General features: G+C 52.5%; 1 protein-coding gene across 1 annotated transcript; it reads left to right on the forward strand.

Annotated features, from left to right (window-relative positions):
- Window positions 1-6,264: 6,264 nt before the first annotated feature.
- armc5 (armadillo repeat containing 5) lies at window positions 6,265-25,969 on the forward strand. Its single transcript, XM_073033655.1, is given in 11 exon segments — window positions 6,265-6,717; window positions 7,382-7,412; window positions 10,627-10,734; window positions 15,516-16,329; window positions 23,415-23,607; window positions 23,609-23,715; window positions 23,993-24,036; window positions 24,474-24,514; window positions 24,516-24,607; window positions 25,463-25,497; window positions 25,500-25,969. Coding segments are annotated over 11 exon segments (1,989 nt in total). The 5' UTR covers window positions 6,265-6,393; the 3' UTR covers window positions 25,700-25,969.
- Window positions 25,970-26,444: the final 475 nt, after the last annotated feature.

Below are 26,444 nucleotides of genomic sequence, written 5' to 3' on the forward strand. Positions count from 1 at the left end.
CAGTCACCTCCGGACCCACAGTCACAAACCCTCCACCTGACAGAAGTCATGGTCGTCTTCGACTCCGAAGGACAAACAACAACATATTGGGCATATTTACAGATGAGGCTGATAGGTTCTTGATTAGTAAGGGTGTCAAAGGTTATTTTGACATTTTGGAGCGGGAGGGCGAGCAGCCCGATGTCTTGATACATGTTGGTACCTATGACATAGGAAGGAAATGCAGAGACCCTGAACAGAGAATTTGGAGAACTAGGTGGAAAGCTGAGAATCAGGACGTTCCGGGTTGCTGCCTGTTAGGGTAGAACAGGATGACTTGGGAAGTTAATGTGTGGCTGGAAAGCTGGTGCAGTGGGTAGGGCTTCAGGTTCTTGAATCATTGGGATCTCTTCTGGAGGAGGTATGACCTGTTCAAAAGTGAAGGGGAACCAATATTCCTGTGGTTTGTTAGAGCTGTTGGGAAGGGTTTAAACTAATTTGGCAGGGGGCTGAGAACCGGAGTGAAGGGACTCAAGATAGGACAGATGATAAAAAAAACAAAGATAAAGTGGAAGGGCAGGCAGATGAAATGAAATAATTGCAGCCAGCAGGGTGAGCATCAGTGCACTAGGGATGCAGAGTCAAAAAGGGCAGCAAATACAGCACTCAGTGATATGCACAGAAATACGGTGGATGATCTTGTTGCGCTTTTATAGTTGTCAGTTATGATGTTGTGGCCATCACTGAATCATGGCTGAAGGATGGTTGTAGTTGGGAGCTGATTGCCCAAGATTACACGTTGTATCAGAGGCATGGGAAGGTAGGCAAAGGGTGTGGTACAGCTCTGCTGATAAAGAATGGTATCAAATCAGTAGAAAGATGTGACATAAGATCAGAAGATGTTGAATCCTTGTGGGTTGAGTTAAGAAACTGCAAGGGTAAAAGGACCCTGATGGCAGTTATATACAGGTCTCCCAACAGTGGCTGGGAGGTGGACCACAGGGTACAACAGGAAATAGAATAGGCGAGTCAAAAGAGCAAGTCGTGGGAGATTTCAACATGCAGGTTGATTGAAAAATCAGATTGGAAATGGATCTCAAGAGAGTTTATTGAATGCCTCCAAGATGGCTTTTTAGAGCAGTTTGTCATTGAGCCTACTAGGGATCAGGTATACTGGATTGGGTGTTATGTAATGAACCAGAGGTGATTAGGGAGCTTAGGGTAAGAAAAAACCTTAGGAGTCAGTGATCACAATATGATTGAGTTTAACATGAAATTTGATAGGGAGAAAGTAAAGTCTAATGTAGCAGTATCTCAGTGGAGTAAAGGAAGTTACAGTGTTATGAGAGAGGATTTGGTTTGGCTAAAGCAAATTGAAAGGAGATGCTGGCAGGGATGACAGCAGAGAAGCAATGGCCTGAGTTTCTGGGGAAAATGAGGAAGGTGTAGGATAATATTCCGAAAACAAAGAAACATTGAGATAGCAAAATAGTATAATCATGGCTGACAAGGAAAGTCAAAGCTAATGTAAAAGCAAAAGAGAGGGCATATTACAAAGAAAAAATAGTGGAAAGATAGAGAATTGGGAAGCTCTTAAAACCCTGCAGAGAGCAAGTAAAGGAATCATTAGGAGGGAAAAGATGAAATATGAAAGCAAGCTATCAAACAATATCAAAGTGGACAATAAAAGCTATTTCAAGTATATTAACATTAAAAGAGAGATGAGAGTAGATATTGGACCACTAGAAAATTAGGCCTGAGAAATAATAACGGGGACAAGGAGATGGCAAATGAACTAAATGAGTATTTTGCATCAGTCTTCACGTGGAAGACACGAGCAGTGTGCCAGATGTTGAAGGGTGCGAGGGAAGAGAAGAGAATGCAGTTACCATTACAAGGGAGAAGCTGAAAGACCTAAGGGTACTTAAGTCACCCAGGCCAGATGAACCACACTCTAGCGTTCTGAAAGAAGTAGTGGTAGAGATTATGGAGGCATTAGTAATGATTTTCCAAGACACCTTGCACTCTGGCATGGTGCCAGAGGACCAGAAAATTGCAAATGTCAAGCTACTCTTTAAGAAAGGAGGAAGACAGCCAGAAAGGAAATTATAGACTAGTTTGCCTGACCTCAGTGGTTGGGAAGATGTTGGAATCAATTGTTATGGAGTACTTGGTGATACAAGCTAAAATAGGACAAAGTTAGCATAGTTTCCTTTAGGGAAAATCTTGCCTGTGTTACGAACCCCGTAACTGGGTCACTTACCGGCAAAGATAGAGAGGTCCGTTGAAGTCTGATGGTACTATTTTTAATGGTATTTATTGATAAAAATACACAAAAATAAAATCAATGCAAACATACATATAATATACGTCATCAATACTAAATCTAAAAGCGCGGGTATAATAATAATCAATAAGAAATAGCTCTATCGTTGTCTAGGGGATAATGTATTGTCCGATGGAAATGTGAAAGTCACTCAAGTTCATTCAAGCTGCAGCTTTTGGTTGGAGAGAGAGACGGAGGTTTAACTTGCCCGTTCCTTTTATGATGTCAATCCTTTGAGAGTCGTTGGGGGCTGATTTCCCCTTTGTGGTTAGCTAAAGCCGTGCTTCCGTGGTAAAGGCCCACCAATTCTGAGGCAAATGGAAAAGGACGCACACGGGCTTTTCCACCGGCTTTCGCTATTACGCTGTTACAGGAGTTCTAGCATTTCTTCTGGTGCGTCTGAAGGGGCTGTTCCCCAGACCCTCTTTTTATCCTGACTCACAGGGTCTCAGATGTCAATCAGGTTGGGATGATGCAATCCCTCCACCAACCCCCCTCGGTTCTTTGCCTGGGGGCTTCGATGAATCGTACAGGATTCAATACACAATTCCGTCTCCAAGAGACAATAGCCGTTATCAATGGTTCCGCCTTTCGGAGGCCAGGACACATTCCAACTCTTTGTGGATTCTACATGTCTTTCTCTCATTTCCTGGGTCTCCTGACCTGACTTAATAGCAATCTTGCGATTCTCAAAAAGGAGGGGGGGGGAGCACAGGCGTAACCCCTGATGAAACTGCAGGAATTCTTTGAGGAGATTAGAAGTAGGATATATAAAGGGGATGCAATGGGTGGTTGTATAGCTGGAATTTCAGAAGGCCTTTGATCAGATGCCTCATTATGCTGCTTATTAAGTTAAGAGCCCATGGAATTACAGGAAGGTTACTGGCAGTTGGAGCATTGGGATTGGTAAGTGGCAATGAGTGGGAATAAAAGGAGTGTTTTCTGGTTGGCTGCCAGTGACTAGCGATGTTACTCATTGATGTTATATCAATGATTTATATGATGGAATAGATGGCTTTATTGCCAAGTTTGCAGCTGATTTGAAGATTGGTGGAGGAACAGGTAATGTTGAGGAAATGGGTAGGCTGCAGAAGGACTTAGACAGATTAGAAGAATGGACAAGAGCAGCAAATTAAATGCAAAGTTGGAAAATGCATGGCCATGCATCTTTGATAGAAGAAATAAATATAAGACTATTTTCAAAATGGAGAGGAAGTCTAAAAGTCTGAGATGCAAAGGGACTTGAGAGTCCTTGTACAGAACACCCTGTAGGTTAACTTGCATGTAGTGTCAGTGGTCTGGAAGGCAAATGCAATGCTATTATTCATTTCAAGAGGTATAGAGTACAAGAGCAGGGATGTGATGCTGAGGCTTTATAAGGCACTGGTGAGATCTCACCTTGAGTATTGTGAACAATTTTGGGCTCCTCATCTAAGAAAAGATGTGTTGGCACTGGAGATGTTTCAGAGGAAGTTCACAAGGATGATTCTGGGAATAAAAGAATTATCATACTATTACGCCTGTAGCCCCCTCCTTTTTGAGAATCGCAAGATCGCTATTAATTCAGGTCAGGAGACCCAGGAAATGAGAGAGAGACACGCAGATTCCTCAATGTTTGGAATGTGTCCTGGGCCTCCGAGAGACAAAGCCACGGATAACGGCCATTATCTCTTGGAGACAGAATTGTGTATTGAGTACTGTACGATTCATCGAAGCCCCCAGGCAATGAACAGAGTGGGGTTGGTGGAGGGCTAGCATCATTCCACCCTGATTGACATCTGAGACCCTGTGAGTCAGGATAAAAGAGGGTCTGTGGGAACAGCCCCTCAGACGCACCAGAAGAAACGCTCGAAATCCTGTAACAGCGTAATAGCGAAAGCCGGTGGAAAGCCACGTGCGTCCTTTTCCATTTGCCTCGGAATTGGTGGGCCTTGCCACAGAAGAACGGCTTTAGCTAACAACAAAGGGGAAATCAGCCCCCAACGACTCTCAAAGGATTGACATCATAAAAGGAATGGGCAAGTTAAACCTCCGTCTCTCTCTCCAACCAAAAAGCTGCAGCTTGAATGAACTTGAGTGACTTTCACATTTCCATCGGACAATACATTATCCCCTAGACAACAATAGAGCTTATTTCTTATTGATTATTATTAAACCTGCGCTTTTAGATTTAGTATTGACGACGTATATTATCTGTATGTTTGCATTGATATTATTTTTGTGTATTTTATCAATAAATACTGTTAAAAATAGTACCATCAGACTTCAATGGACCTCTCTATCTTTGCTGGTAAGTGACCCAGTTACGGGGTTCATAACAATACAAGGAACATTTGATAGCTCTGGGTCTGTACTCGCTGGAATTTAGAAGGATGGGTGGGGTCCTCATTGAAACCTTTCAGATGTTGAAAGGCCTAGAGAGAGTAGACGTGCAAAAAGGATGTTTCCCATGGTGGAGGGAACCTAGGACAAGAGGGCACAGCCTCAGGATAAAAGAGTGTCCAAAGATGCAGAGAAATTTCTTTAGCCAGAGGATGGTGAATTTGTGGAATTCATTACCAAAGGCAGTTGTGGTGGACAGTATGTTGGGTCTACTTAAGGCAGAGTTTGATAAGTTATTGATTGGGCAGGGCATCAAGTTATGGTGAGAAGGTGGGGCTGGGGAAGGAAAAAAGGATCAGCCATGTTAGTGGAGCACACTCAAATGGCAGATGGCCTAATTCTGCTCCTCTGTTTTATGGAGAAAAGTCAGGAAAAAGTGTTTGAGGGGGAAAATAAATCAGCCATGATGGAATGTTGCCGGACCAAATAGGCTAATTGTGCTGCTCTGTCTTATGGCGTTTAGATCACATCTCGATTTTAAGACTATTTCTATCTTCTCCATCCTGCGTGTAGTCAACCCGCTCAATCGCAGCCCCAAGCAACTGTCATGCCCGTAACGGGAGGTGTTGGGTCAAAGGCGAGGGAGGCTTTTCCACATGAGGAACTACAGTTCCCAGAGCACACCGCGATACGTCCCTCTGACGTCAGGCGTCGTATGTTTACGTCCTATCCAGGAGCAGGCCGCTCTTGTACCATCTGTCTCGGCCCGAAACGTCGACAGCGCTTCTCCCTATAGATGCTGCCCGGCCTGCTGTGTTCCACCAGCATTTTGTGTGTGTTCTTGCACCGTCTATCTTATTTAAATCACCGGAACATCACATTCGGTCCAAACTCGGAGGTGTGGCGGAGTTAACAGTAGTTTCCTCTTCAATGATCGGATACACTTTGACGTCATCGCCCTACGTTTGTTATATCCTCCCCCACCTTTACCGTTGCTTTCTGGACTACCTATTAATTTTAAGCCGTGGGTGATTTATGTATGAGGTGCACCAGCACCCCTAAACGCTCGGGGGTGATTTCGCCAACCCCAATGACGTAAGGGAGACCGCACCCATGACAACGCGACACTCGGCTTGTCACGTGACTCGGTGCCGCGCGCAGTACCGCCCACCCTCCCCGATCGCCGCACTGGTAATTCGCCTGGTGATTGGCCGTCTCACCTGAGCGACGAAGGAGAGAGGGACACGTCCACCTCTCTGTGACGCTGAAACGGTATCCTTTCCGTGATTGGTTGGCTATGTCCATTAATCCCCTCGCGATTGGGCTGCCTTACTCGGACATTGTCGGGCAAACCCTCCCGATTGGTTCATTTTACGCGTTGCTCCTCCAGTGATTGGTTGAAGCGGAGGAGCTCTTTTCAATTGGTGAAGACTTCCCGTCAATCTTCTGGCGATTGCCCCCCCCCATGGGTCAGAAGAAGGAAACCATCCCAACTGGTCGCCTAGGGGCGTGAATCCTCAATCACATTCAGAATACATTTCCCAGCAAGGATTGTATTACCTTTGTTTGTCAGGCAAGCAAATCACACAAAGACTGCACTACAATTCCCACCTGCCTCGAGGTGCGGCGGGTATTGTAGTCCTTTGGTATGGCCGGAGGCAAGGGGGATCAGAAATTGAACTACAATTCCCAGCATGCCCTAGTGTACAGAGGCGGCCCCGTGTGCGGCAGGGGTGGACGGGATTGTAGTCGGAGTAAGGAAATATATGGACTACAAGTCCCGGTGTGCCCCGGGAGGCGGCTCTAGGATGGCGGAGCAGCGGGACCGGGATCACCGGGAGGCAGCGGTGGGCTGGGAGCGGCTACTGGGTGAGCCCGGTGCCCGGCGCTTAGCCGCCTTGCACGCCCTCCGCCGCCGCAAGCCACTGAAGGAGGCGGGTGGCGCCGAGCGGTTCCGGCGGTCGGGCGGCTTACGGGCCCTACTGAGGCTGCTAAGGGACGTCGGAGGAACCGGGACCGGGGGGAAGGAACTGGACCTTGGCCTCAGTGTACTGGCAAACTACTGTACCGAAGAGTGGGCCCGTAGGGAGGTGAGGGGGCAGGGGGCGGGGCCTCTCTGGGAGGGTTGAGAGGAGGAGGAGCAACATTGGGGAGGGGCTAAATGGGTAAGAGGTGCAGGGACTTGGGTTATAAAGGGGGCTCCTCCACGGGGGGGGGGAAGATTAATTCGGATGGAAGGGGCTGGGCCTATGTGGCAATTGGCTTGAGGCTGTGTTGGGTGGGGGGGGGGGGGCGTGTGTTAGGTATGAGGGTGGCTGGATGCAGAGTTTGGGAGTGTTTTTCCACCGAGAGGCAGAGCCTGGACCAGAGTTGGGGGGGGGGGGGGGGTTGGAAAGGGATGGATGTGGGTTGATGAAGAGGAGTGGACCTAGAGTTGGAGAAGGAAGAATGTGGGGCCAGAGAGGGAACAGGTTCCTGGAGGTTATGCGGAGAAACCTTCCCTCAATCCTTCAACTTCCTCTCTCCCAAGTGTCTGATCCTGGGAGTGTGTGAGGTGGTGGCGCAGAAGGGGCAATGTGTACGGCTGCAGCCACGGTGTACCGTAGATTTTTTTAAAAAAGAGATCCCACTCTGAAATGTGCTTTGGGAGTGTAAAATAAGAGGATGGGGAGGGGTATGTAGAGAGAAATCGAGGGTGGAGCTGGAACCTTCACTGCGTTTCTTCCTGAACACCTGATGCTGTTTCCCTTGCAGGTCCAGAGGCTTGGAGGGATCCCGACACTCGGTAGGTGTGGTGGCTGTTGTGGGGGAAAGGAGCGTGTTAGGAATGTCACTCGTCTAAAGTTGGAGACAGCAGATGCTGGAGGAACTCAGCGAGTTAGACAGCATCTATGGGAGGAAATAACCAGTGAACATCTCTGGCCAAGGCTCTTAATCAGGACTTGGCCTGAGATGTCAACTGTTTATTTATAAAAGCGTAAGACATGGGAGTAAAATTAGGCAGTTCGGCCCATTGTCTGCTCCACTGTTCCATCATGGCTGATTTATTATCCTCCTTAACCCTATTCTCCTGCCCTTGACTCCCTGATTAATCAAGAGCCTATTGAACTCCGCTTTAGATTTGCCCAAAAAATCCACAAGGTTCCACTCGGTAGGCTTTTTCAGAAAGTCAGAAGGCATGGGATCCAGGGAAGTTTGGCCAGGTGGATTCAGAATTGGCTTGCCTGCAGAAGGCAGAGGGTCGTGGTGCAGGGAGTACATTCAGATTGGAGGGTTGTGACTAGTGGTGTCCCACAAGGATCTGTTCTGGGACCTCTACTTTTTGTGATTTTTATTAACGACCTGGATGTGGGGATAGAAGAGTGGGTTGGCAAGTTTGCAGACGACACAAAGGTTGGTGGTGTTGTAGATAGTATAGAGGATTGTCAAAGATTGCAGAGAGACATTGATAGGATGCAGAAGTGGGCTGAGAAGTGGCAGATGGAGTTCAACCCGGAGAAGTGTGAGGTGGTACACTTTGGAAGGACAAACTCCAAGGCAGAGTACAAAGTAAATGGCAGGATACTTGGTAGTGTGGAGGAGCAGAGGGATCTGGGGGTACATGTCCACAGATCCCTGAAAGTTGCCTCACAGGTAGATAGGGTAGTTAAGAAAGCTTATGGAGTGTTAGCTTTCATAAGTCGAGGGATAGTGTTTAAGAGTCGTGATGTAATGATGCAACTCTATAAAACTCTAGTTAGGCCACACTTGGAGTACTGTGTCCAGTTCTGGTCGCCTCACTATTGGAAGGATGTGGAAGCATTGGAAAGGGTACAGAGGATATTTACCAGGATGCTGCCTAGTTTAGAGAGTATGGATTATGATCAGATATTAAGGGAGCTAAGGCTTTACTCTTTGGAGAGAAGGAGGATGAGAGGAGACATGATAGAGATGTATAAAATATTAAGAGGAATAGATAGAGTGGACAGCCAGCACCTCTTCCCCAGGGCACCACTGCTCAGTACAAGAGGACATGGCTTTAAGGTAAGGGGAGGGAAGTTCAAGGGGGATATTAGAGGAAGGTTTTTCACTCAGAGTGGTTGGTGCGTGGAATGCACTGCCTGAGTCAGTGGTGGAGGCAGATACACTAGTGAAGTTTAAGAGACTAATAGACAGGTATATGGAGGAATTTAAGGTGGGAGGGATTATATGGGAGGCAGGTTTGAGGGTCGGCACAACGTTGTGGGCCAAAGGGCCTGTAATGTGCTGTACTATTCTATGTTTTATGTTCTATAATAACTCAGCCTTCATCTTCGACTGTGGCAATGAATTCCACAGACTCACCTCTCCAGCTAAAGAAATTGCTCCTCCTCTATGTTCTAAAGTTAGGTTCCTCTGGTCCTAGATTCCCCCACAATGGAAAACATCCTCTGTGTCCATTTTACCTATGCCTTTCAATATTTAATTTTTCAATATAGTGGGCTTCAATGAAATTCTTTTTCCCCCCGCCCCCAGTCTTCCAAACTCCAGTGAGTACAGGCCCAGAACCATCAAATACTCCTCAGACGTTAACTCCTTCATTCCCCTCCATAGATGCTGTCTGACCTCAGAGTTAACAAGAATCTGATTTATTATGACCGATGTTTGCTGTAAAATTTGTTATTTTACAGGGCTTACTGTGAATTACTAAGAGGAATAGTGAGGTTGTGTTCATGGACTGTTCAGAAATCTGATGGCGGAGGGGAAGAAGCTGTCTTCAGACTCCTGTACCTCCTCCCTGATGGTGGGGAGAGTTGTCCCCGTGAAGAAGATGGTTGAATCTGCAGCCTCTTGTAGTCCTGTGCATTAGAGCCTCCTGTTTTGGAATTGGTGTATTATTGTTGCGTATAATGAGAATGTTGTTTGGCTTTCTGTGTACGCGGATCAATTACGCTGCAGTGCAGGCCAAGGTACGAGGATTGAGGGCGAGAGTCTGTACCGTTCTAGAAGGAACCGTTCAGTAGTTCTATAACAGAGGGATAGGAGTCTGGTGGTTCGTGTTTTCAGGCTTTTGTATCTTCTGCCAGGTGAGGGGAGGGGAGAAGAGAGAATGCCCGGGGGGGTGGGGTCTTTGACATTGGCTGCTCTACCTCAGTAGTGGGAAGTGTAGACAGAGTCCATGGAGGGGAGGCTGGTTTCCATGATCCTTGGTTTCTTGGTGTTGTGGGCAGAGGAGTTGCCATACCAAGCTGTGGTGCATCCGGGCAGGATGGTAAGTTTGATTGATGGTTGTCAGGATTTACGGAGGGATCATAATGAGCTGGGGAAGTGGGCTGAGGAATGGCAAGAGGAGTTTAACTCGGATAAGTGTGAGGTGTTCATTTTGGGGCAGGTCTTTCACAGTGAATGGCGGGGTCCTGGGGAGTGGTGTAGAAGAGAGACGTAGGGGTATAAGTACATGGTTCCCTGAGAGTGGGGTCACAGCTAGGCAGGGAGGTGAAGGAGGTGTTTGACACATGGCCTCATCAGTCACAACACCGAGTACAGGAGTTGGGAGGTTATGTTGCAGTTGTACAAGATGTAGATGAGGCCATACTTGGAGTATTGTGTTCGGTTTTGGTTGCCCAGCGAAAGGAAAGATGCCATCAAGCTAGAACAAGTGCAGAGGAGATTTTTGAGGATATTGTTGGGACTCGGGGGACTCTGTCATGGAGAAAGGTTGTGCAAGTTGGGACTTTATTCCTTGGAGCAAGGGAGACGGGGGTGGGGAACCTTACAGAGATCATGTGGGGCAGACAGGGTGAACGCACAGTCTTACTCCCCAGGGTTGGGAAATCAAGAAGCAACATTTCCACCCCAAGGCTGGTTCGTAAATGGAACGAGCTGCCAGAGGGCGTGGTTGAGGCAGCAACATGATCAACAGCTCCTTGGCGTTCTGATAGGAACGTGGGACTGGCTCAGACGGGAATCACGGTCGCCGTGGACAGGTTGGGCTGAAGGATCTGCTGAATTTATGACTCTGAATCTTTTGCTCTCCCCAGTGGACATCCTGAAGACCACCACCTCACACAGTGTTCAAAACAGGATTGCCCGTGCACTGGGAAATCTGGCCATCGAGGCAGAGAACTCCGTCATCATTCACCAGTCAGGTACACAGAGAGCATAAGAGCAGGATTAGACCATGTGGTCCATCCAGTCTACTCTGCCATTCAATCATGGCTGATCCTTTTTTCTTCTCCTCCTCAGCCCCAGTTCCCGGCCTTCTCCCCGTAACCTTTGATGTCGTGTCCAATCAGGAACCTATCAATCTCTGCCTTAAATACACCCAACAACCTGGCCTCCACAGCCGCATGTGGCAACAAATTCCACAAATTCACCACCCTTTGGCTGAAGAAATTTCTCTGCATCTCTGTTTTGAAAGGGCGCCCCTCTATCCTGAGGCTGTGCCCTCTTGTCCTAGACTCTCCCACCTTGGGAAACATCCTTTTCACATCTACTCTGTCTAGGCCTTTCAACATTCGAAAGGTGTCAGTGAGATTCGCCCCCCCGCCCCCCATCCTTCTGAATTGCAGCAAGTACAGACCCAGAGTCAAATGTTTCTTGTATGATAACCCTTTCATTCCTGGAATCATCCTTGTGAACCTCCTCTGGATCCTCTCCCAATTCCAGCAAATCCTTTCTAAGATGAGGGATCTAAAACTGTTCACAATACTCAAGCTGAGGCCTCACCCAATGCCTTATAAAGCCTCAGCATCACATCCCTGGTCTTGTATTCTAGACTTCTTGAAATGAACGCCAACATGGCATTTGCCTCCCTCACCACCAACTCAGCCTGCAAGTGTTCTGCACAGAGACTCCCAAGTCCCTTTGTATCTCAAGAGTTTTGGATTTTCTCCCCGTTTAGAAAATTTATTTCTACTGCCAAAGTGCATGACCATGCATTTTCCAACATTGTCTTTCATTAGCCACTTTCTTGCCCATTCTCTTAATAACCATATAACCATATAACAATCACAGCACGGAAACAGGCCATTCCGGCCCTCCTAGTCCGTGCCGAACTCTTAATCTCACCTAGTCCCACCTACCCGCACTCAGCCCATAACCCTCCACTCCTTTCCTATCCATATACCTATCCAATTTTACCTTAAATGACACAACTGAACTGGCCTCTACTACTTCTACAGGAAGCTCATTCCACACAGCTATCACTCTCTGAGTAAAGAAATACCCCCTCGTGTTTCCCTTAAACTTTTGCCCCCTAACTCTCAAATCATGTCCTCTCGTTTGAATCTCCCCTACTCTCAATGGAAACAGCCTATTCACGTCAACTCTATCTATCCCTCTCAACATTTTAAATACCTCGATCAAATCCCCCCTCAACCTTCTACGCTCCAATGAATAGAGACCTAACTTGTTCAACCTTTCTCTGTAACTTAAGTGCTGAAACCCAGGTAACATCCTAGTTAATCTTTGTCTAAGTTCTTCTGCGTCCTACCTGTTTCCTCAACACTACCTGCCCTTCCACTAACCTTCATATCATCTGCAAACTTGGCAACAAAGCCGTCTATTCCATCACCTAAATCATTTATATACAGCATAAGAAGAAGTGGTCCCAAAATCGATCACTACAGAACACCAATAGTCACTGGCAGCCAACCAGAAAAGAATCCTTTTATTCTCTTTCACTACCTCCTACCAATCAGCCACTGCTCTAACCATGTTAGTAACTTTCCTGTAATACCGTGGGCTCTTAACTTGGTAAGCAGCCTCATGTGCGGCACCTTGTCAAAGGCCTTCTGAAAGTCTAAATATACAACATCCACTGCATCCCCTTTATCCTACTTGTAATCTCCTCAAGAAAGGAAACCATGCTGACTTTGTACTATCTTGTCCTGTGTCACCAAGTACTCCCAACACCTCTTTGTTAACAATTGATTCTAAAATCCTCCCAACCACTGAGGTCAGGCTAACTGGTCTATAATTTCCGTTCTGCTGCCTTCCCCCTTTCTTAAGAGTGGAGTGACATTTGCAGTTTTCCAGTCTTCTGGCAGAGATCAATTATTTTTGAAAGATCATTTCTAATGCCACTACGATCTCTAATGCTACCTCTTTCAGAACCCTTGGGTGCAGTTCCTCTGGTCCAGGTGACTTGTGTACCTTTAGGTGTGCAGTAATACACCCACTTCTCTTACTTCACACACTGCAACTTCTGACACGCTGCTAGTGTCCTTCACAGTGACGACTGATGCAAAATTCTCACTTAGTTCATCTGCCAACTCCTTGTCCCCCCGCAATTATTTCTCCTGCCTCATTTTCTAGCGGTCTTATATCCACTCTCATTTCTCTTTTATTTCTAACATACTTGAAAAAACTTTTACTATCCACTTTGATATTGTTTGCTGCCTTGGTTTCATATTTCATCTTTTCCCTTCTAATGCTTTTTTTTAGTTGCTGTCTGTATGCTTTCAAAAACTTCCCATTTCTCTAACTTCCCACTATTTTTTGCTTTGCTGTATGACTTAACTTTTGCTTTTACATTAGCTTTGACTTCCCTCGTCAGCCACAGTTGTACTATTTTACCATTTGAGAATTTTTTTGTTTTTTTTTGGAATACACATGTCCTGCACCTTCCTTATTTTCCCCAGAAACTCACACTATTGCTGCTCTGCTGTCATCCCTGCCAGCAGCTACTTCCAGTTTACTTTGGCCAACTCCTCTCTCATACCACTGTAATTTCCTTTACTCCACAGAAATACTGCTATGTCAGACTTTACTTTCTTCCTATAAAATTTCAAGTTTAACTTAATCATATTGCGATCACTGGTTCCTAAAGGTTCTTTAACCTTAAGCTCCCTAATGGCCTCCTGTTTGTTACATAACACCCAATCCAGTATAGCTGATCCCCTAGTAAGCTCAATGACAAGCTGCTCTAAAAAGCCATCTCCTAGGCATTCAATAAACTCACTCTCTTGAGATCCATTTTCAACCAATGTTCCCCAATCGACCTGCATGTTGAAATCTCCCGTCACTATCATAACGTTGCCCTTCTGAAACACCTTTTTTATTTCCTGTTGTACCCTGTGGTCCACCACCCAGCCTCTGTTGGGAGGCCTGTAGATAACTGCCATCAATGTCCTTTTTACCCTTGCAGTTTCTTAACTCAACCCACAAGGATTCAACATCTTCTGATCCTACGTCACATCTTTCTACTGACGATGCCATTCTTTACCAGTAGAGCCACTCCACCCCCTCTGCCTACCTTCCTATCACTCCAAAACAGGTATAATGTGCAACCTTGGACATTCGGCTCCCAGCTCCAACCATCCTTCATCCGCGATTCAGTGATGGCCACAACATCATACTTGGCGATCTGTAATAGTGCAACAAGATCATCCACCTTGTTTCTTATGCTCTGCGTATTTAGATACCACACCTTGAGAACCGTATTTGCTGCCCTTTCTGATTCTGAATCCCCAATGTTTTGATACACAGCCTGTTGGCTGCAGCCAAGTTCCATCACCTGCCTGCCCTTCCTGACAGTGTGACTGCATGCTGTCTTTACTTTCTTACCATCCGTCCTATCCTGACTTCCATCGCTCTGGTTCCCACCCCTCTGCCAAATTAGTTTAGACCCTCCCCAACAGCTCTAACAAACCAGCCCGGGAGAACATTGGTCCCCCTCGAGTTTAGATGCAACCTGTCACTTTTGAGCAGGTCATACCGCCCCCAGAAGAGATCCCAATGATCCAAGAACGTGAAGCCCTGCCCCCTGCACCAGCTTCTCAGCCACGCATTTATCTGCCAGATCATCCTGTTCCTACCCTCACTGGCACAGGGAGCATTCCAGGAATTACTACCCGGGAGGTCCTGCTTCTCAGCCTTCTGTCTAGAGCTCTTTTTCAGGACCTCTTTGCTTTCCCTTCTTTTGTCATTGGTACCAATATGTACCTAGATGTCTGGCTGCTTCCCCCTCCCTCTCCAAAATGTTGTGGACACGATCTGTGACAGCCCTGACCCTGGCACCTGAGAGGCGACAGGTGTCCTGTTCACATCCACAGAATCTCCGGTCTGGTCCCCTCACTACTGAGTCCCCTATCACTACCGCTCCCTCTTTCCCTTCTGCACCACGGACCCATGCTCAGTGCCTATAACCTGTGGCATTCTCCTGGGAGGTGGTCCCCCACAAAAGTATCCAAAGCGGTGTAGTTGTTTTTGAGGGGAATGACCGCAGGGGTGCTCTGCTCTAAATGCCTATTTCCATTTCTCCTGACAGTCACCCAGCTACTCGCCTCCTGCAACTTCAGGATGACTATTTCCCTGTAGCTTTGATTAATTAGCTCTCCCGTACAAGCCAAAGGTCATCCAGCAGCTGCTCCAGATCCCTAACACGGTCTTCAAGGAGCTGCGGCCGGATGTATTTACCCAGGAGACGCTGGTTCTCCCAACTCCAACATCCAGCACGAAGAGCACCCCACAGCCATTTAAATGGTACAGTAAGTGAGGGGAAAAAACAAGAAAGAAACCTTAACCAACGCTTTTACACTGAGCCGAAGCCTTTCGCGTCTACTCTCGCCACTGGCCTGCTCCCGACAATGGCACTTATCCCTACTGTACTTTTATTTAGTTCAGAGCTCTGTAAATGCCCCGTACAATCCCCCACTCACTCACCCACACCTCTGTGTGCCTCCCCGCCTCGCTTAGCCCAATGAATCCAGCTATCTGTGTGTGTCCTTAATGCTGAGTCTCTTTTCTGTGTGCGTCCCCCATTCTCCTTTGTGCATTATCCTCCCTGTAGGTCTCGTCTCCTTCCCCCCACCTTCTGTCAAACTCTCCCCTTCCCAATATTCTCTCCCTCTCTCCCCAACTCTTTCTAACAGTTGCCCGTCTAGCTGTTCCTCTGTAAAGAACTTCTCTCTGTCTTTCCTCCTAGGTGCAGTTCCCCTCCTTGTCTGCCTGCTCTCGTCGTGTGAGGATGCGGGCTGTCTGCAGAGCACGGTTCGGGCTGTACGCCTGCTGTCCGACACGCCCTCCCACCGCCGCTGGCTGACCACCCAGGGCTGCCTGCCCCCTCTGCTTCCCCTGCTCTCGCGCCCCGAGGAGGGGCTGTTGTCGGCCACCTGCCGGGCTCTCTCGGCCCTGGGCCGGGGTCTGCCGGCTCCCCTGGCCTCTCGCCTCTGCGGGGCAGGGGCTCCCGAGCTGCTGGCTCCACTCTGCTCCCACCCTTCCGCTCGCGTCCAGCAGGGCGCCCTCTTGGCCCTGGCCAGTCTCTGTGGCCACGCCTGCGTCCGCCCGGCGCTGGGCCGAGCCGGCGGGGTCCGACTCCTGACGAGTATCCTGCGGGCCGAGCCCTCCTCTCCCGCGGCCCCCTCCCACCTACGGGCTCTGTGTCTCCTGTGCCGGGAGGCGGTGAACCGGGCCAGGGTGAGGAGGGAGGGTGGCCTGCGGCTGCTGCTCTCGTTCCTGCGCCTTCCCGTGCACGCCGCCAGCCATCCGCGCATCGTGGGCGCGTTCCTCGCCTTCTTCTATGATCAGCAGGCCCTGGAGGAGCTGGCGGCCGGAGGGCTGGTCCCCCTCCTGGTGGAGAGGCTGCACTGGGCCAGGGGGGAGGCAGGAGGCGTGGCTGCTGCAGAAGACGATGAGGTGGAGGGCGACTCCTTCGACTTCCCGCCGGAAGGGAGCTTGGGGGAGGAGGAGGACGATGAGGAGCGGAAGAGGGAAGGTTCCAGCAGCTTCCTCAGCCTAAGGTCAGTGTTTGGTGTGCAGAGGGAGATTCTGACTCCAGGGGTGTGAGACAGGACGGTGTGGAGGGAGATTCACTCTGTGTCTGACCCCGGGAGTGTGTGATGGGACGGTGTGGAGGGAGATTCACTCTGTGTCTGACCCCAGGAGTGTGTGATGGGATGATGTGGAGGGAGATTCATTCTGTGTCTGACACTGGGAGTGTGTGATGGGACGGTGTGGAGGGAGATTCACTCTGTGTCTGACCCCGGGAGTGTGTGATGGGACGGTGTGGAGGGAGTTTCACTCTGTGTCTGACCCCGGGAGTGTGTGATGGGACGGTGTGGAGGGAGTTTCATTCTGTGTCTGACCCCGGGAGTGTGTGATGGGATGGTGTGGAGGGAGTTTCACTCTGTGTCTGACCCCGGGAGTGTGTGATGGGACGGTGTGGAGGGAGGTTCACTCTGTGTCTGACCCCGGGAGTGTGTGATGGGGTCATAGGTAGTCCGGCAGGATGGTCAGAGATGGAGAGACGAGTGCAGATGGAAGCAGTAAATCAACTGTGTAATTGTCAGTGTGGAAGTAAAATTGGGGAGATTTTTCTGTTTCAAATCATTGTTCTGTTACACCCTCTGCGTAGTCAGGAATCAAAGCATTCAATCCACAGACATGATTCCTCAGTGAGCCTTCTCCCCCAGCACCCCTTTCCACTGACGTTAACCCAGCTCCCTCACACCGTCCCTCAGTGACCCCTCTCCCCCATCGCCCTGTGTCACTGACTGTATCCCCACTGATGTTAATCCAGCTCCCTCACACCGTCCCTCAGTGACCCCTCTCCCCCAGCACCCCTTTCCACTGACGTTAACCCAGCTCCCTCACACCGTCCCTCAGTGACCCCTCTCCCCCATCGCCCTGTGTCACTGACTGTATCCCCACTGATGTTAATCCAGCTCCCTCACACCGTCCCTCAGTGACCCCTCTCCCCCAGCACCCCTTTCCACTGACGTTAACCCAGCTCCCTCACACCATCCCTCAGTGACCCCTCTCCCCCAGCACCCCTTTCCACTGACGTTAACCCAGCTCCCTCACACCGTCCCTCAGTGACCCCTCTCCCCCATTGCCCTGTGTCACTGACTGTATCCCCACTGATGTTAATCCAGCTCCCTCACACCGTCCCTCAGTGACCCCTCTCCCCCAGCACCCCTTTCCACTGACGTTAACCCAGCTCCCACACACCATCCCTCAGTGACCCCTCTCCCCCAGCACCCCTTTCCACTGACGTTAACACAGCTCCCTCACACCATCCCTCAGTGACCCCTCTCCCCCATCGTCCTGTGTCACTGACTGTATCCCCACTGACGATAATCCAGCTCCCTCACACCATCCCTCAGTGACCCCTCTCCCCATCGCCCTGTGTCACTGACCGTATCCCCACTGACGTTAACCCAGCTCCCTCACACCGTCCCTCAGTGACCCCTCTCCCCATCGCCCTGCGTCACTGACTGTATCCCCACTGACGTTAATCCAGCTCCCTCACACCGTCCCTCAGTGACCCCTCTCCCCCATCGTCCTGTGTCACTGACTGTATCCCCACTGACGATAATTCAGCTCCCTCACACCATCCCTCAGTGACCCCTCTCCCCATCGCCCTGTGTCACTGACCGTATCCCCACTGACGTTAACCCAGCTCCCTCACACCGTCCCTCAGTGACCCCTCTCCCCATCGCCCTGTGTCACTGACTGTATCCCCACTGACGTTAATCCAGCTCCCTCACACCGTCCCTCAGTGACCCCTCTCCCCCATTGCCCTGTGTCACTGACTGTATCCCCACTGATGTTAATCCAGCTCCCTCACACCGTCCCTCAGTGACCCCTCTCCCCCAGCACCCCTTTCCACTGACGTTAACCCAGCTCCCTCACACCGTCCCTCAGTGACCCCTCTCCCCATCGCCCTGTGTCACTGACCGTATCCCCACTGACGTTAATCCAGCTCCCTCACACCGTCCCTCAGTGACCCCTCTCCCCCAGCACCCCTTTCCACTGACGTTAACCCAGCTCCCTCACACCGTCCCTCAGTGACCCCTCTCCCCCATTGCCCTGTGTCACTGACTGTATCCCCACTGATGTTAATCCAGCTCCCTCACACCGTCCCTCAGTGACCCCTCTCCCCCAGCACCCCTTTCCACTGACGTTAACCCAGCTCCCTCACACCGTCCCTCAGTGACCCCTCTCCCCATCGCCCTGTGTCACTGACTGTATCCCCACTGATGTTAATCCAGCTCCCTCACACCGTCCCTCAGTGACCCCTCTCCCCCAGCACCCCTTTCCACTGACGTTAACCCAGCTCCCTCACACCGTCCCTCAGTGACCCCTCTCCCCCATCGCCCTGTGTCACTGACTGTATCCCCACTGATGTTAATCCAGCTCCCTCACACCGTCCCTCAGTGACCCCTCTCCCCATTGCCCTGTGTCACTGACTATATCCCCACTGATGTTAATCCAGCTCCCTCACACCGTCCCTCAGTGACCCCTCTCCCCCATCGCCCTGTGTCACTGACTGTATCCCCACTGATGTTAATCCAGCTCCCTCACACCGTCCCTCAGTGACCCCTCTCCCCCATCGCCCTGTGTCACTGACCGTATCCCCACTGACGTTAACCCAGCTCCCTCACACCGTCCCTCAGTGACCCCTCTCCCCATCGCCCTGCGTCACTGACTGTATCCCCACTGACGTTAATCCAGCTCCCTCACACCGTCCCTCAGTGACCCCTCTCCCCCATTGCCCTGTGTCACTGACTGTATCCCCACTGATGTTAATCCAGCTCCCTCACACCGTCCCTCAGTGACCCCTCTCCCCCAGCACCCCTTTCCACTGACGTTAACCCAGCTCCCTCACACCGTCCCTCAGTGACCCCTCTCCCCCAGCACCCCTTTCCACTGACGTTAACCCAGCTCCCTCACACCGTCCCTCAGTGACCCCTCTCCCCATCGCCCTGTGTCACTGACCGTATCCCCACTGACGTTAATCCAGCTCCCTCACACCGTCCCTCAGTGACCCCTCTCCCCCAGCACCCCTTTCCACTGACGTTAACACAGCTCCCTCACACCATCCCTCAGTGACCCCTCTCCCCCATCGTCCTGTGTCACTGACTGTATCCCCACTGACGATAATCCAGCTCCCTCACACCGTCCCTCAGTGACCCCTCTCCCCATCGCCCTGTGTCACTGACCGTATCCCCACTGACGTTAACCCAGCTCCCTCACACCGTCCCTCAGTGACCCCTCTCCCCATCGCCCTGCGTCACTGACTGTATCCCCACTGACGTTAATCCAGCTCCCTCACACCGTCCCTCAGTGACCCCTCTCCCCCATCGTCCTGTGTCACTGACTGTATCCCCACTGATGATAATTCAGCTCCCTCACACCATCCCTCAGTGACCCCTCTCCCCATCGCCCTGTGTCACTGACCGTATCCCCACTGACGTTAACCCAGCTCCCTCACACCGTCCCTCAGTGACCCCTCTCCCCATCGCCCTGCGTCACTGACTGTATCCCCACTGACGTTAATCCAGCTCCCTCACACCGTCCCTCAGTGACCCCTCTCCCCCATTGCCCTGTGTCACTGACTGTATCCCCACTGATGTTAATCCAGCTCCCTCACACCGTCCCTCAGTGACCCCTCTCCCCCAGCACCCCTTTCCACTGACGTTAACCCAGCTCCCTCACACCGTCCCTCAGTGACCCCTCTCCCCATCGCCCTGTGTCACTGACCGTATCCCCACTGACGTTAATCCAGCTCCCTCACACCGTCCCTCAGTGACCCCTCTCCCCCAGCACCCCTTTCCACTGACGTTAACCCAGCTCCCTCACACCGTCCCTCAGTGACCCCTCTCCCCCATTGCCCTGTGTCACTGACTGTATCCCCACTGATGTTAATCCAGCTCCCTCACACCGTCCCTCAGTGACCCCTCTCCCCCAGCACCCCTTTCCACTGACGTTAACCCAGCTCCCTCACACCGTCCCTCAGTGACCCCTCTCCCCATCGCCCTGTGTCACTGACTGTATCCCCACTGATGTTAATCCAGCTCCCTCACATACCGTCCCTCAGTGACCCCTCTCCCCCAGCACCCCTTTCCACTGACGTTAACCCAGCTCCCTCACACCGTCCCTCAGTGACCCCTCTCCCCCATCGCCCTGTGTCACTGACTGTATCCCCACTGATGTTAATCCAGCTCCCTCACACCGTCCCTCAGTGACCCCTCTCCCCATCGCCCTGTGTCACTGACTGTATCCCCACTGATGTTAATCCAGCTCCCTCACACCGTCCCTCAGTGACCCCTCTCCCCCATCGCCCTGTGTCACTGACTGTATCCCCACTGATGTTAATCCAGCTCCCTCACACCGTCCCTCAGTGACCCCTCTCCCCATCGCCCTGCGTCACTGACTGTATCCCCACTGACGTTAATCCAGCTCCCTCACACCGTCCCTCAGTGACCCCTCTCCCCCATTGCCCTGTGTCACTGACTGTATCCCCACTGATGTTAATCCAGCTCCCTCACACCGTCCCTCAGTGACCCCTCTCCCCCAGCACCCCTTTCCACTGACGTTAACCCAGCTCCCTCACACCGTCCCTCAGTGACCCCTCTCCCCCAGCACCCCTTTCCACTGACGTTAACCCAGCTCCCTCACACCGTCCCTCAGTGACCCCTCTCCCCATCGCCCTGTGTCACTGACCGTATCCCCACTGACGTTAATCCAGCTCCCTCACACCGTCCCTCAGTGACCCCTCTCCCCCAGCACCCCTTTCCACTGACGTTAACCCAGCTCCCTCACACCGTCCCTCAGTGACCCCTCTCCCCCATTGCCCTGTGTCACTGACTGTATCCCCACTGATGTTAATCCAGCTCCCTCACACCGTCCCTCAGTGACCCCTCTCCCCCAGCACCCCTTTCCACTGACGTTAACCCAGCTCCCTCACAACGTCCTCAGTGACCCCTCTCCCCAGCACCCCTTTCCTATGACGTTAACCCAGCTCCCTCACAACCGTCCCTCAGTGACCCCTCTCCCCATCGCCCTGTGTCACTGACCGTATCCCCACTGACGTTAATCCAGCTCCCTCACACCGTCCCTCAGTGACCCCTCTCCCCCAGCACCCCTTTCCACTGACGTTAACCCAGCTCCCTCACACCGTCCCTCAGTGACCCCTCTCCCCCATTGCCCTGTGTCACTGACTGTATCCCCACTGATGTTATTCCAGCTCCCTCACACCGTCCCTCAGTGACCCCTCTCCCCCAGCACCCCTTTCCGCTGACGTTAACCCAGCTCCCTCACACCGTCCCTCAGTGACCCCTCTCCACCATCGCCCTGTGTCACTGACCGTATCCCCACTGATGTTAATCCAGCTCCCTCCATCAACCGTCCTCCAGTGACCCTCTCCCCCAGCACCCCTTTCCACTGACGTTAACCCAGCTCCCTCACACCGTCCCTCAGTGACCCCTCTCCCCAGCACCCCTTTCCACTGACGTTAACCCAGCTCCCTCACACCATCCTTCAGTGACCCCTCTCCCCCAGCACCCCTTTCCACTGACGTTAACCCAGCTCCCTCACACCGTCCCTCAGTGACCCCTCTCCCCCATCGCCCTGTGTCACTGACCGTATCCCCACTGACGTTAATCCAGCTCCCTCACACACCGTCCCTCAGTGACCCCTCTCCCCATCGCCGTGTCACTGACCGTATCCCCACTGACGTTAATCCAGCTCCCTCACACCGTCCCTCAGTGACCCCTCTCCCCCATCGCCCTGTGTCACTGTCCATATCCGCACTGACGTTAATCCAGCTCCCTCACACCGTCCCTCAGTGACCCCTCTCCCCCAGCACCCCTTTCCACTGACGTTAAACCCAGCTCCCGCACACCGTCCCTCAGTGACCCCTCTACCCCCAGCACCCCCTTTCACTGACGTTAACCCAGCTCCCTCACACCGTCCCTCAGTGACCCCTCTCCCCCATCGTCCTGTGTCTCTGACTGTATCCCCACAAAAGTTAATCCAGCTCCCTCACACCGTCCCTCAGTGACCCCTCTCCCCCATCGCCCTGTGTCACTGACTGTATCCCCACAAAAAGTTAATCCAGCTCCCTCACACCGTCCCTCAGTGACCCCCTCCCTCCCCCACCTCGACCCCACCCTGTCACTGACCGTATCCCCACTGACGTTAACCCCAGCTCCCTCACACCGTCCCTCAGTGACCCCTCTCCCACCTTCGCCCTGTCACTGACCATATCCCCCACTGATGTTAATCTAGCTCCCTCACACTGTCCCTCAGTGACCCCTCTGCTCCAGCACCCCTTTCCACTGACGTTAACCCCAGCTCCCTCACACTGTCCCTCAGTGACCCCTCTCCCCCATCGCCCTGTGTCTCTGACCGTATCCCCACTGATGTTAACCCAGCTCCCTCACACCGTCCCTCAGTGACCCCTCTCCCCCCATTGCCCTGTGTCACTGATTGTATCCCCACTGAAGTTAACCCATCTCCCTCACACTGTCCTCAGTGACCCCTCTCCCCCAGCACCCCTTTCCACTGACGTTAACTCAGCTCTTTTTCGTGGCTTCTCGTGACCCCTCTCCCCTGGTGCTTGTCACTGACTCTCTTTCCCCATCAGAAGGTTGTTTAATGGGACAATCCTCCTCGAATCCCTGACTTGGATGTCAAGTTAGTTAGGAATTTTGGTAAGGAGAATTAATTAACGTGTAATTTTTTTTATCTCTCACCCCTCCACCTACTTCTCTGATCTATCCCCCACCCACTCTTCCACTTCCCTCTGTTCCTCCACCTCTCTCCTCCCTCCCTACTCATAACAATTCCCTTCCTCTGATTCCTCACCTCTCCCTCACTGTTTCTGTCCTCCATCCCCTCCCTCTACCTTCCACCCTCCACTACTCTCTGCTACCACCCTCTTCCACCTACCAATCCCCTTGCCCCCTCCCCCCAGGTCCTGGCTGGTGTCCGAGAGGCTACATCGAGGGCCCCTCTGACCTCTCGCCTGCTCCCTCTACAGAGCCTGACCCCTTTCCCCCTCCCCCCTCTCCCCCCCTCTCCACTCATACCGAGGATGAATGCTCGACTCCTCACCTCGTCCGCACCCCGCCCCCTTCGCACGGAGACCTCCGGCCCTCCTGCTGTTATCGCGTTACTCGCAGGCTGAGGAACCACCCCCGGGCCTGCTGGCGGAGAGCAGCCTGCGAGGGCTGCTGGAGTACGTGGGGTTGGGCCGGCTGGGGGCTCCTCGCTGTTTCCGCCTCCTCTCCTCGCCTGTTCTGCAACCCCAACTGCCTGGAGCCCCTGATCCGGTCCCGGGCTCCGCTCCTGGTCCAGGCCCACCTGATCCGTGGGCTGCGCCTCGAGGACCTGCGCCTGTGAGGGAGGAGCAGAGGAGGAGGAGCGTGCGCTGGCTCAGACAACTTGGTGAGTTTCCCTCCCGTCCTGTCAATCTGTTCAACAACCTTGTGCGTCAAATTGCTCGTTCGGCCGGTTCCCACCCCGCCCGTCTTGTAATTCTCTGTCTCTCTCATCACCTGTCAGCTTCTTTCACTCCAGGGAAAACAGTCCCAGCCCTATCCAGTCTCTTCTCATGCTCCGAAGCCATTCCAGTCCTGGGAATTTCTTCATAGGTCTTTCTTGCATCCTCTGCAGCTCCCGAGCCCTCTGTAGCTGGGCGATCAGAACTGCACACGATAGTCAGGAAAAACCACTCCCTGCACGTCCACCTGTCTGAGAGCCGTCTCGTGTCCACCCCACCACCATTAATGCATGCTTCTGGAGGAAATGGTACTTCTGTCTCCTCCCTGGTTATAATCCGATTCACTTCCATCAGGTCTCCTCTCAGCCTCCAGTGCTCCAACGTTATACCCCCTAAGCCAGGCAGCATCCTCTGCGCTCTCTCCAAAGTATTCCCACACGCCTTCCAGAACTGAGTGACATGGTCTGGCCAGAGTTTTCAAAAGCTGTAATGTAACTTCATGACTTTTGAACTCAATGCCTTCACTAATAAAGGCAAACCTGCGGGAGCTTTGGGCTTGGACTCTCTGAACCTGATCGACTGGAACCACGCAGGGTGTGTATTGCCCCCACTGACCCTCTGACTCCTGTAACTTGCTCTTTCCCCGCCCACCAGGAGAGGTGCTGCTGCAGAACCTGGGGGCCCAGGCAGAGTCTTGCGTTCGGGGTCGGCACCCTGGCCCACCTGCTACTGTCCGGGACAGAGCCAGATCGTGTGTCGTGTGCCATAGCCCTCCCACTCCTCTGCAGGTGAGTCCGGCCTTCCGGGGAGATGGTGTGAGAGCTCAGTGTCCCCAACTCCCACCCAGTGAGGCCCTTCCACAACTTCCCCCCATGGGGCTCCTGACTGCCTGCACACATCTTCCCATGGGCACATCACTCTGGCAGGGATGGAGGTCTCTGTAAATGGTGGGGAGTGTCGAGGGACAGAGGGACTCAGTGTACAAGGGTAGGACACACACTGTGAGTTGGTAGGGAGTATCGAGGGTCAGAGGGACACTGGTGTCCATCAGTCAGGGCACTGAGTACAGGAGCTGGGCATTAAGTTGCACAAGATGCGTGGTGACTCAGAACTATTCTGTTTTGGTCGCCCTGCTGTGGGAAAGTGCTGTTAACCTTGAAAGAGTGTAGAGGGGAACTAGGAGGATGTTGCTGGGACTGAGTTTGGGGAGAGGGTCCATGCTTCATGAGACTTTATTCCTTGGAGTGTAGGAGACTGCAGGTGGCCTTGGGGGTTTATAAAATCATAGATAGAGTGAATGCAAAGAGTCTTTTCCCCAGGCTTGGGGAATCAGGAACCAGGGGGCTCAGGTTTAAGAAGAGAGTGGAGAGGTTTAATAGGAACCTGAGGGGCGATCCGTATATAGAACGAGCTCCCAGAGGAAGTGGTAAAGGCAGTTACATTAGCAACATTTAAAGACCCCCGGGGCAGGTACATCAATAGGAAAGGGTTGGAGGGATACAGGCCAAACGTGAGCAAAACAGGACAAACTTGGTCAGCAATGGACCATTTGGGCCGAAAGGCCTGTTTCAATGCTGTATGAATTAATTCTTTATTTCTCTCACCCCCTCTCCCCCACCCCTCTCTCTCTCCCCCCCCCCCAGGAACGACAGTGTACGTCGCCGGCTGCTTTTGGATCACAGGGGCTGAGGTTGCTCCTGGGGGCACTCGGTGGGGGTGACGGTGACAACACAGACCCCCCTCACCGCCCTTCGGGGTGGCCGAGGCAGTGGCCGAACTGGCTGGAACTCCCGAGCCCAGGGAGGGGGGCAGGGGTTGGGAGGCCGAGAGCGAGGTGGGAAGGGGGGAGTGGTGGGAGCCTGGCAGAGCGGGTAGGATGAGGACGAGGGGGGAGAGCCGGAAGAGGGGAATGGAGAGTGAGGAGGGAGCAGCAGATGAGGGATGGAGGAAGAACTGGAAAGGGTGGCCCGTCCTCTCTGCTGTCCCACCAGGAGGCACTCCTCTGAATCAGAGGGTGGAGAGGGGGACCTGTTCTTCATATTGGACTGTGGTGCCAAGCTGGGGGCACTGAGGGCTATGGTCTGCTCCCCGCCCTCCCCCACTCCCTCTCACCCCCCTCTGCCCCTGGCTTCTTCCCTGCCCTCCTCTCAGGTCCCTTCCTGGAGTCCTCGCTGAGGGAGGTGCACCTGGGGGAGCTGGACCCCCCCACCTGTCTTCTACTCCTGCACCACCTCCATGGGTGCCAGCCCCCCTCTTGCCCTTCCCTCTGGCCCCCTGCCCCTCGCCCCAGGCAGCCCTTGACTTGCTCCCCTCTGGGCCGCTCCCTGGTGGCAGCATCCCGCTACCTGCTGCCGGGGCTGGCCGGGGGGCTGGGGAGCACGGGGCCCTGGCCCTCCTCCCTCCACCCCCGCCTCCCGGAGCTTCACGGGCTGGCCCGGCGCCTGGCCCCTGCCCCAGCTCGCCCTCCTCGCCCTCCGTCGCATGCTGAGGGCCCCTTCGGAGCCCGTCTGCCGGCCAGAGATGTGGGTTGCACTCCTGGGGACGGAGGGGGAGAGTGAGAGGGAAGAGGTCTGGGATGTCTGCACGGGATCCTGGCTGAGTTTCTGTAGTGATGGACAGAGGGAG

The sequence above is a fragment of the Hemitrygon akajei genome, chromosome 31, assembly GCF_048418815.1.
Source record: "Hemitrygon akajei chromosome 31, sHemAka1.3, whole genome shotgun sequence".
NCBI classification, from domain to species: domain Eukaryota; kingdom Metazoa; phylum Chordata; class Chondrichthyes; order Myliobatiformes; family Dasyatidae; genus Hemitrygon; species Hemitrygon akajei.